The 12,069-nt window shown below is 50.6% G+C and overlaps 1 protein-coding gene across 2 annotated transcripts in view; it reads right to left on the bottom strand.

Moving 5' to 3' along the window:
* LOC144731287 (uncharacterized) overlaps positions 1-12,069 on the bottom strand; it is a 70,452-nt gene that overhangs the window by 49,108 nt on the left and 9,275 nt on the right. For both annotated transcript variants that reach the window (XM_078612337.1, XM_078612336.1), the window contains exons 8-17: positions 11,306-11,350; positions 10,875-10,910; positions 10,109-10,144; positions 8,540-8,626; positions 6,872-6,937; positions 5,093-5,128; positions 4,037-4,072; positions 3,088-3,135; positions 1,466-1,501; positions 219-359 (exon numbers count right to left, since the gene is read on the bottom strand). In XM_078612337.1, coding sequence (XP_078468463.1) covers positions 219-359; positions 1,466-1,501; positions 3,088-3,135; positions 4,037-4,072; positions 5,093-5,128; positions 6,872-6,937; positions 8,540-8,626; positions 10,109-10,144; positions 10,875-10,910; positions 11,306-11,350 — 567 coding nt within the window. The remainder of the gene's footprint in view (positions 1-218; positions 360-1,465; positions 1,502-3,087; positions 3,136-4,036; positions 4,073-5,092; positions 5,129-6,871; positions 6,938-8,539; positions 8,627-10,108; positions 10,145-10,874; positions 10,911-11,305; positions 11,351-12,069) is intronic.

Here is a 12,069-nt window from a genome sequence, read left to right as displayed (position 1 = left end):
TCCCCTCCGGCGGGGCTCTCCCAAGCCACTCGCTGAAGCGGAGGCCCTTTGGCGGGCGACGGCGGCGCAAGCAAGCGAAGTTGCGGGGCCTGCACATTGGCCCCCGTACGTGCGGTGTGTCCGTTGAACTTCTTTCGCACCGTACGTAGCCAACCGCGCTGATCGGTGGTGTGGGCCGGGAGAGAGAGGGGAGTGGGTAGGGGGGACCGACCGCGTACCTCCCTGCCGGGAGTTCCGACTTCGCCAGGCAGTCCGCGGTCTCCGCCGATGCCCTTGGGGCCTCGTCTCCCGGTGAGCGGCCGCCCCCCGTCGCCGGTGCCGACGAAGCTCTGCTCGATGAGACGTCGCAGGGCGCCGATCTGGTGCGGGGGGTGGCGGTAGCGACGGGCAGAATGCGCTCGCATTACCGACCGCCACCAGCGTCACGTAGGTCGGTCACAAGTTGCCAGTTAAGCGCGCGGCGTGTAACTTCGACGAAGATTACCAGTTACCTACTTGCTTCTTTCGGTAAAGTCACGTAGAAGGGAAATAATAAAAATAAAACATAATAAAATACAATTCTCACGACGTTTCGGCCACAACGCAAGCAGCCGTCCTCAGGTGAAGAACAGGTCTGTCAGAAAGATAGCGTCGGAATGAAACAGGTCTGTCTTTCCGTCAGACCTGTTCTTCACCTGAGGACGGCTGCTTGCGTTGTGGCCGAAACGTCGTGAGAATTGTATCTTATGTTAAATTTGTATTATTATATTTTATTATTTATTATTATTATAATATTATTTCCCTTCTACGTGACTTTGCCAAAAGAACCAAGAAGATGAATCCCTGCAGTCACGAAAGCTTTACATCGAAAATTAGCAGTTACTTTGAGGTGTGTCACTGAGATACCAATTTACAAAACGTAGTGAAGTTACAACAATATCAAGTACGTGTGATTTAGACACCACCTATCTCGCTGTCAGTGGGGGGCACTAGATGCAAAACTATAAATATCACAGTCGCTCAAGTACAGGACCCATTCAGGCAAATCACCGCCGACGTTGACCGTGGCTGTGAATTGAACTCGGGTAGCCGGGTTCACAACATAATGCGCTAACCAAAGAAAAGATCCGTCGTATAGCCTGAACAGACTGTTTGCTGTTTGTGAGCACCTATGAAGGCCGGCACAGCACACGAGGGGGTGGGTGGCCAGCACCACGCCCGTGCCGCTTTGATATCCCTTGTGGCGATGTTTATACACTGCGCCATTTGAGGCTTAGTCAACGTAGGGGAGGCCAAGAACCGGTTCATATAATCGTCACCGGTGTTAGCCATGAGCAGGAATCAAACCCGGGTCGCCAGGTTCGTAGCGCGGCGCGCTAATCGCTACACTGCGGCTACCCGCTACACACATACAGCAAGCAACAAGTGAACCAAGCAGGTTTGTATGTTTTACGTAGATGCAGGAAACTGAGTTACTAAATCTCACCCGGATCCCGTACTGGTCGAGGATTTTCAACATATTCTGCACCGTGGGAAGAAACAAACAAACAAACACACACACACACACACGAATCATTCAAATTCGCAAGAGAAAAACGTCACAATGACAAACACGAATAAATATAACAGGGGGTTAAGAAATGGGCCGGTGTAGCGCTGGTGAAGCAGCCACACCAACACTACGTAGCGGCACGTCTCGTAGCGGTCGACACCTAAATGGGCCACGGGCCCAGGGCAGACACCTCACCTGTCGGCACCAACTCAGGTGGCATCTCTTGGGCCGGTCCAATGTCTCGATGTGGCCGTCGTTGTTGTTGTTGTGTGCACTGTTTGTTGTTGTGTGCACTGTTTGTTGTTGTGTGCACTGTTTGTTGTTGTGTGCACTGTTTGTTGTTGTGTGCACTATTTGTTGTTGTGTGCACTGTTTGTTGTTGTAACGTTCTGACCGCGAGCACCGACTGGACATCTGTGAAAACGAGCTTTATAGCTCGTCGGATTCCTCCGGTACGAATAAAAATTCTGATTCTGATGAGCGATTTATCCGATAAGCACTTGAAATGAGTGGCATCAAGTAATTCACTCTGTCTTCTTGGTTCTTTCGGTAAAGTCACGTAGAAGGGAAATAATAAAATAATAAAAATTAAACATAATAAAATACAATTCTCACGACGTTTCGGCCACAACGCAAGCAGCCGTCCTCAGGTGAAGAACAGGTCTGTCGGAAAGACAGCTGTCTTTTATTTTTATTATTTCCCTTCTACGTGACTTTACCGAAAGAACCAAGAAGATGAATCCCTGCAGTCACGAAAGCTTTCAATCGAAATTTTATTCACTCTGGTTGGCCACGTATATAAATTGGTGCCACTTAAAGCCGTGCTTCCTCGGGCGGTACCGATGTTTTCCTCCTGGGTATTTACTTGGCCATACGGCAGTGAATGTGGGCTGCAGGATTCGTGTATGTACGTTGAACTTCTTTCGCACCATACGTAGCCAACAGTTCTAATCGAATAGGACGAATACCGCTACTCCTGCATCACCATTTATAAGTACTAATATAATTTTATCAGCAGGAAAATAAAATGAATCAAATACAGACAGAGTTCAAGTAGGAATGGCTCTCAGCGAGTCTCAAGACTCGTTATTGAGAGGATCCTGTTGGGATTGTTTGATCAATCTCTTGGGGTGTTTTTACCTCCAACGTGTCTTTGTTTTCTGTTATACATAACACATGCTAATTGTCTTTGTGCCATAAAAAGAAAAAAATTAACTTATAATTTTCAACTTATCAGTGCGCTACCCTGCGTAAAAGCACGTCCCCAGAAGATGATGTCGCAGAACTACTTGTGAAGAGGCACTTCAACAGACCTCTTAGTGCCTTGCAAGCGTTGTTTGTCACGTGCCAATTAAATTGATGTTTCAATTGATCATCCTCACAGCTGTAATTCCAACACATTGCACGCGATTTAAGTTTGTGCAGCCATTGGATACCGGACTGAGACTTTGAACTCGCCCTACTTGTGAACACGGAATAACCACCGACTGAAACCCGGACTCAAACCCAGGAACTCTGCGCCACTGCCTCCGTGTATCTGGTTTATTGTTTCTCACCACTTTGGCTCCAGGGTCTCCGGGCTTCCCAGAATCCCCCGCAAACCCCTGAGATCAGAACCAAAACGGCCACAAAGAAATGTTAGTCTCGGACAGGAAACGGCGTACATAATAACAACAATGATTCACGTTTGTAAGGCGCATTTCATCCGTAGATCCCCAATGCGCAGGAAATAAACCACAGAACCTGTGGGCTAATCGGCCAGAACTAGTTGGGGGTAAAGAAGAGATGAGTTTTCAAGATGGGACTTAAATATATCTCACGGCTCTGAATGCCTTATTAGCGAAGGCAAAGCGTTGCAAAGCGTGTGGGCTGCACTGGCAAAAGCCCGATCACACCAGGGTACTTTAACATCATCACAGGTACTGGACTGTCGCTGTGGGGAAACACTATCTAGGCATCGATGTCTGAAGAAATCCTGTTCTGGACAAAACATTGAGACATTCCTTCCCTCTCGGTGACGATGAGGAACCCCAACGCACTCAAGCGCGAGTTCGTCTAAAGTGGAGGGGGGTCAATAAAGTGGAGCACGACACGACCAACGTTGAACCAACTCGCCGAGGAGTGAAGCGACGTGAGAGGTAGCAGAGTGCGTGTGGAGGGGACTGGACTAGGAAGATGGAGAGATAGGCAGGGGGGGCGAGTTCCACATTCCTCTGGTAGGGCCCAGCCTATCAGCGTGCTGACCCAGGAGTTAACTCCTGACGAGGAGCCTAGCGCCAGACCTTGACGCAATCGGCACGAGCAAATTCGCCGGGCAACAAACGACTCGGCAGTTGACTCGAGCGCCGCTGCGAGTCAAAGGTGGCGACTTTTGACTCCGGGGCGAATTCCACTGCCGTAGGTGCCTCTTGGAACCGTCTTTTACACGTCGGCGCGCGGCGGAGGCGCGAGTTTTACTCCGACGAGGGTCTGCACGCGGCTCAAAGCCCTCGACCGATCACTCACCCTGGCGCCCTTGTATCCCGTGCCACCCTTCAGTCCCTGCGCGAGACACAAACGGGGGGGGGGGGGGGGGGGCACATCGCGAGAGTAAAGGTCGATGCTTCGGCAACGGTGTGGCGTTCACGCCGACCTTCCAGCGCGAGGGCGTCGCGAAGGCGCGATGCTTCGTAGACGAGTCGAGTCCAGGACGCGGCTTCACCCAGTTGGTTAACTTGCGAGTAATTTCACATCCAACAGATTTTGACACCAGGGTGGCCCACTCTTTCTTCATCTCTGAACGTCCACTGTGACACAGTGTTAACCAGGGTGGCCGCTGGGGGCTCCAATTGCTCGAAATGCCACGAGTTTCAAACGCACGCTCGACCACGCCAGGCAGCGCTGGATCGCCACCAGCAACACAGGCGAACAGTGGTCATCGGGCAACGCTGCCAAATTACCTCTCCACCCCGAATCAATGTCACTTTGTCCTGCTGCAGAGGAGTTCGTCACATGGCAATCAAATCAAACATTCATTTTACGGCTTCCAAGGTGTGAATATACTAAATGAAATGATAAAAAAGGAACAATTGTAAAATAATGGAAGTGTTTTTTTTTTTCGCCCAGTCGAATGGAGGCATCATCACTGCCACTCCGCTTACTGCCGACGTAATTGTCTGGCTCGACCGCCTGCATGTGAAGTGCCCGGGCCGAGAGCGTCAGCTTGGCGTGCCCGAGCTCCAGGTTTAATCAACGGTGTCGCGCCGATTGCAATCCGAGGTCTCGGTGACGCTGGGCCAGTATTAGCGCTCGGCTGAGTCACCCAGGGCCACTTCTATTCCGGTGCTCGATGCGACGGGTCATCTTTACACGCCGACGACGATAGGTCAGCCCCCCCCCTTCCCCCGGTGTTAAGGTCAGTAGGGTCAGCGAGGGCTTTGTATGGATGTCACAGCCACGGCTGGGCTCTCTCTGTTGGTTGAACGCCGGTGGGTTGCGCACCCCCCCCCCCCCCCCCCGGGGTCATCCCATCTCTCTGTGTATCTGGCGCCGACGAGACTGCAAATTGCGTGCGCCGTGTACCTGCTCCCCCATCGGACCGGGAACTCCGGGCAGCCCCTGCAAAGACAAAGCGGCGCAACTCACTTCTCTGGTCAGAGCAAACCACGGCAACGAGCTCCTCCGGGTGAGATCACTGTTAGACCTGCAACCTCGTTAATGTGGTTTGACATCTGGGCGGGGGGGCGGAGGGGTGAATCTTGATTATGATGATGATCATAGGCGGAGTTTCACTTCTCTATTTGTGCGGTGGGGGGGGAAGGTTCGATCAGGATTCGCGAGGTGCATATGATTAATAAATTGGTGTTTTTAATCTTAATGATAAACTACTGATAATATATTAATCAAGGTGTCCAGTTTGGGAGGGGCTTCCCCCCGCCCCCTCTTGCCCCCCCCCCCCCCCCACAAACTCCGCCCACGATGATGATACGTCCAGCAACGCACGTCCGTCAGTCACCGTCTGAGAGTCGTGGTCTACCCACTGCTGGACAAAGGCCTCTCCGTGCCGTCACGGCCGCGTGAGGCCGCGACCCGCCTCGCTACCACGCGGCCACCGATCCCGCCGCCCCGCCCCTGCGGTGGACGTGGCCCAATCCCTCCTTTGGCTTCCGCTCCATCTCTCTGCTCGAGCGTCGCCCCGCCGTTGCCCCTCTGGCCACGAGGCGCCCTGCCCGAGCTCCCCGTATCTTTCCCAACAAGTTTGGATGTCGTCATTAAAAACCCCTGCGCCACGGTCCCCCCGTCCGCGCGCGTTCCTCTCTCCGCGGCTCTTCGCGAGTAATTCTAAGCAAGCATCCGTCCGTGCTTCCTGCGCGCCACTTCCACTTGCGGAGGAAGAAAAAGAAAAAACGAACCGCCATCTGCCTTCCCCTCGCAATTAAACCACATCGATGGCTTTTGGAAATAAACACAGTCTTATTAAGGCTGCAGGGGGGTTTCTACCCAGAATAGAATGCTTAAAGACCTGGGTAAGTAGTTATCGCTCAGCCCCAGGGGTCCAGCCGCACTGTGGAAGTTGGAGGAGTGGGTGCCCTGAGAGGGAACGGCTCCCAGTGGTTATCGGTTAAATTACAGACGCGCAGTGCCTCTTACTTGCTCGTGCTCCCGTTACTTACTGTTGCCCCGCTCTGTGCCGTACGTACAAACCCTCCAGTATAAATAAACATTCTGATTCTGAAGTTGTTGGTGTCTCTTAGCTACATCTAAATGCTTTGTGGGTGTCACCATCACACTGTCGTCGTCATCAGCCATGATCAATCCACTGCTGGATAAAGGCCTCCCCAAGCTGTCACCGTCTCTCACGGTGCAACAATCCACCCAGCACCCGCACACGAACTGATTCCATCGCTCCATCTCCTCAATCGACGTTCACTATCGAATGCGTTGCATTCCTCGGCTGCTCTTGACCGTTGTCCATCGTCCCTTCGAGCTACATGTCCTGCCCAAGGCCACGCTGACCTTTCTTCATGGTTTCGATGAGGTCATTAACCTGAGCGTGTGCTCTCTAAAGCCACGCATTCCTCTTTTGGTCTCTCAGCGTTAATTTCTGGCATGCATCTGTTCACGATTCTTCGCAAGTTTTTTACTTTTATGTGAAAAAGTTTTTATTTGTCATGAATGACCTCGGTGTTTCTGACCCCCGGTGTCAAAGCAGGTTGTCCGTTACACTTCAACATGAAGTTCGTCTGCTGCCACGTCCATTGCCACCGCTCGTCAAGCGGCCCCAAGTTTAATCACCAAACAGCGCCCAATTCAACCAACGAGATTGTCGGTTTCACCGCGACGACACCGCGAGGAGGTTACCGGCAGACCGGAGGGGCCAGGAATTCCGGTGATCCGTCCACCGCCGGTCGGTCGATATTCAGCCGGCTGCCAAAACAACAACAACAACAATCACTGAGAGAGGTTTTTATGGGTTAGATCGCGTAAATAGAAATGTGTCGTTAAACCCGCCACCACCCGACAAAGCCAATTAGTTCGGTTTGTGACATAAACAAAACATGTCAATTCGTTGCTAGTTCAGTAGTGTGTTGGAGAGTGAACCCATAACGTTTACAATTTGAGTACAATTATGGATAATAATTCTTTCTCTATTATGGATAATATTGGTCGCCAAAGTCTACGTGTTAAACTAACAATCACAGTGCCACCCATTCTTCAGTGTCAAAGCAACATTATTTTGTTTTCACTTTTTCACAATCTCGTGTCAGTTGTGCTTCTAAGCATGGCCATGACAAAGAAGTGTCGCAGAGCATTGCACTGTGTGTTCGAGAATGGCCTGTGGAAAAATACTTCATAGAACTACTTCTGAAATCTGTTCACATGGGCTTCTTTTATCCGCATTACAAAGCACGCTTTGCCACGCCGTGCTGCGTGGAAATATTCACCGCATGGCAATGAAACTGATTTTTTGTTTTAATTCTCAGAGCTGGGATTTAACCAAATTATGTGAGAAACTAAATTGAATGTGGTCGGGTTAATTTGGTGGAGTCATTGTTGATTGGGCTGATGCTATCAACTCGCATGCACTTGAGAACCCGGCTTATTAATGGGAAACCCGGATTTGAACCCAGGTTGTGAGCGTTGTCAGCTCAGAACCACCTGTCCAGCAAGAAAAACTCTCATTAAAAAAAAGGTCATTACAAAATATCATCGTAACCTAAACACACACACTCACCTTCATTCATATAGAACACTCTTTGCACGTATCGTTTTAATTAAAAAATATATCAATATTTTTTCTCCCACAGGGTATTTGAAATGCGATGGAGATCGTGTTTCTCAAGGCCTAATCATGAAAAGGCTCTGCGAGTTTCATGAAAGCAATATTGCTGTGCGATACATCAAAAGTCACTTTCATTTTCAAGCAAAACGCTGACCTTTGACCTGTACTAACGCCCACATTTATTTACCGTAATTCCCAATCCTTGCCTCAAGCCAGACTCATATTTCTCGTGTGCATGCGCAGAAGGCATCATTATGTAATGCACTATTTACGTAGTTTATACTCACCACTTTCTCCTGCTCGTACTTATTTCCGACGTAGCGATGACTGTCGCTTATAAGACTAAAAACTGGATTTTTTTCCAAGATATATTCAGACCTGAATTTTGCATTGTTTTATATTTGTATTCTTAGCAAGAACTACCAATTATACTAAAAAACATTTCGACTTTCAAAATTGCACGAATGATACGCTGCAGTTACAATTTTAATGCGACCGAAGATCGATTAGCACCTCCGATTAGCACCGTTGGCTACGTACGGTGCGAAAGAGGTTCAACGTAAAGAAAGGGAGATGCACATTATGGAGCTGGACAATGTTTACTCTTCAGCGTCGCAGGGTGGTGGCAGGTTTAACGACACATTTAAACATTTACGCGATCTAACGCCCCCTCCCCCGTATTATGGATGATATTGGTCGCGAAAGCCTGCCGCGTGTTTAAACAACAAAACTGCGGCCATACTCACTGCTCCGGCGGGGCCTCGAGCTCCCAGGGAGCCTTGCTTCCCGGGCAAGCCGTGCTCCCCCCGGTCTCCCTTGGCTCCGTCCCTGCCCTGCCATCGATACGAGCAATAACATCGCCCCATCGTCACTCGGGAAGAAACAAAGTGCAGCACCGGAGCCCCCGCGGCAAGGTCAGGAAGCACCACGTCTGTGCGGTCAATTAGAGAGAGGGGTCAAAAATCGGAATATTTGGTTTTACTGGAGGAATCCGCTGAGCGATAAAGCTCCTTTCTTACCACAGATGTCCAACATCTCAATCTGTTTCGCACAGGATGCAAGGATGCTGACTGAACACGTCCACGTTGATCTCAGTTGTACTCAGCATTTTCAACAAACAACGACGGGTTTAGAGTATACACCGTGCCCACTAAACCGCTGTGGTTTGTGACTTTTGCAGCACCCAGTCCAATGTCTGCTTCCACACAACCATAGGCAGCCATGTAGTGCTGGGGGATGGATGTGCCGACACTGCGTGGTTCGCACTTTGCTAACCGGTCATTAAGCACCTCGCGGCTCCATGTGTCGACGAGACAACCTCAGTGCCAGCTTTAGCCAAGGAGCCTGCTGCCACCTTGTGGAGACTCAGGCAGTGGTTGCGCAAGGCATAAACACACCAAGCAAGAGCCTGAGGGCTACGAGCAGCCAGATGGGCCTCGAATGAATGAACAAAACACATTCCTGCGGAGGGAGCTGGTAGGAACGTTGGATTGCTCGGTCAATGGCCAGGGTCAACAGCGGCGTGGTGTATTCCGCAAATATGGCCGACTGTGAGGGCGGGCACAAGCCGGCGTGAGTAGGTTAAACGTTGAGTTTTATAAGGGCACCACGGGGTGAGCAGCCCCTCCCCACCCAGCCCCACCCCTCCCACCCCCCACCCAGCCCCATCCTCCCCACCCAGCCCCTCCCCACCCTCCCCTCCCCACCCAGCCTCTCCCCACCCTTCCCACCCAGCCCCTCCCCACCCTCCCCTCTCCACCCAGCCTCACCCCTCCCATTTTTGGATGTACGACGGACGGACGGACGAACACAATAATCCCCTGTGGGCTGGTGGAACCAGGTGGTTCCTACCAGTAATAGGGGTGCACTAAATCTCAGCTCGAGTTCAGGTCACCGCGTCGCACACTTTCAGGTGCTCTTCTGCTGCCGTCCGGAGCACGCCTCTTCCTTCCGATGTTAGGAAGCCGCTGAGAGCTACGCACTTTTAAAGCATCGTCTGGATTGAAAACTAATTTCTTGAGAACTGCTTTTTGTGCTTAGTTTGTTGTTCTTCACCCACACCTCCAAATAGCACGGTTGGCTACGTACGGTGCGAAAGAAGTTTAACATACATACAACAAGCGAGTCAACACATCAAGCCAATTCATCTTTCTCATCTCGATCTTGTCGTCTCTTCATCTCACTACGGGTCTATGTCGTCCACATTTCTATAAGGATAAGAATCTCTGTTAAAGGCCTGCCATGGGCCTCATGAGCAGCCTCTGCTTTCCCAAGCGGAGATCGTGACGCGTGCGGCTGTCGTGGGTCGTACTCACATCTCGACCGGACCGGCCTGGGTCCCCGGCTGAACCCTGCACGAGATCGCAAAAGGCAACGTCGCTCATCAGCACCGAACGGCACGACGCAGCCTGACCAACACGCCACCAAAACCAGCAACATTTACAAATAACAACAATATTTTATTAAAAACATTTGGAAAAGGCACAGCCCTGCAATTGCTTGCTTCGGCCACTGCTGGCGGAAGGGTCTGCACTCAAGCGAGCTCCGGAGAGCCCCTCGAAAGGTAGCTTTGGTTCTGTGGCTGATTCACTCTTCCATGGTGGCCAAATGTCTTGGAGAGAGGTTGGGGATCATCCACCTTCTGATCGACGAACTGCTGTCGTGCGGACAGAGGCTGGGAGGGTTTACGAAACGTGCGAACATTGTGTCCACGGCCTAGAAATGTTCACTGCATGGCAGTGAAAACAATATTTCCCTTGATGGTTTAGCCATTGCAGCGATTTGTCACTGGGTTGAGACCATCACCTCGCGACAACTTCGCACCTCCGATTAGCACGGTCGGCTACGTACGGTGCAGAAGAAGTGCAACATACATACACACATACATACACTCGAGGACCTGAATTCAATCGTTGTTTGTTATCCCAGGGTTTCACCAGTGCCGACTCAGTCTCTCTGACCCCTTAGTCACCCGGCCCCACACACAACCATTCAGTCAAACAGCGCCCATGGGGGGGGGGGGGGGGGCGTGCCAGTCGACGTGGCCACGTGGGTGAGCCCTGGTTGTGCCTGTGGCCGCACCTTGATGCCGTCTTCTCCCGGCACTCCGGTCTCGCCCTGAACGCCACCGACAGAGGAGGGGCGCTTTAGACGCCGCGACTCGTACGGCGGAACAAAATAAATCAACGGCAAGCTCGCAATAAAAAAACCTGGCTGTGGTGTCGGGCAGCCCAGGGTCGCGGCAGCCAATGGTGTTGGTTATCCACACTCCTCTCTACCACCGACTTCTGATAACCACCATTGCTGCCACACCGTCAACACGCAGCCTGGAAGGTCTGCTCTTTACCAAGTGCCATCACCACCGGAATGGCTTCACATCCTCCCGCTTGATGCAACGGAATTATCTTGGGGTAACGATTAGCGGCGTGTGAGCTATTGATCCGTTTTCACGTTGTGGAACAAAAAAATATCTCGGAAATGAATGACAGTGCCGGTGAAGTTTACGGACAAACCTTTCTTCCTGAAAGGCCTGGTTTTCCATCTGTGCCTGGCTTGCCCTGCGAACACACAAACGTGCAAAAGTGTTACACTCCACAACGATTACTGATGATGGATGTGAAAATTACACATTTTTATTGTAATTTTTAAAATTATAAAATAACACAAAATCAAAACAATAAGACGACAATATCTGGATCTTCAGCACTATCTCGGAGTGCATCAGTGTCAATTTGTTGCTCATTTATTCGTCCATATATTTACGCAAATGACACATCGTTGACACGGTTTGATCAGTTGGCGCGACGGTTAGCGCGCGAAGAAGCGATGAACCCGGCAACTCGAGTTCGATCCCCGGCCACAGCTAAAATGAGCGGTGAACAATATACCCCTTCCCCATTCCCACAGCCAGCACTGACAGGCGTGGTGAAGTATGGTCAAACAACCCCACGACCATTATCCAGCAGTGGATTAAGAATTGGCTGCAACATTTTTAAAATAGTCTTTCTATATTATTTACATTCATTTAAGCATTCACAGCGTTCACATTAATAATTAATCATTTCTATTGTATTATTATATTTAAAGACTCTGCTCGTATGGGTATCAAGCACACGTTTGCCTATCTGACCATATTCTGTCGGTGGTGACGTTGCTGTTGCATTGGCAGTGGTGCGAAAGCACCGTCAACAACAACAAAAACTCAACACGCTCCCAGTAAATAAAACTTTGTGGCCTTGACTCAAAAAGTATATGATAGGTGACGTTTCAGGCAATG

The sequence above is a fragment of the Lampetra planeri genome, chromosome 38, assembly GCF_965212315.1.
Source record: "Lampetra planeri chromosome 38, kcLamPlan1.2.h2, whole genome shotgun sequence".
NCBI lineage: Eukaryota > Metazoa > Chordata > Hyperoartia > Petromyzontiformes > Petromyzontidae > Lampetra > Lampetra planeri.
Note: the sequence above shows the minus strand (reverse complement) of the source record. Positions and strands in the feature narration are given on the sequence as shown.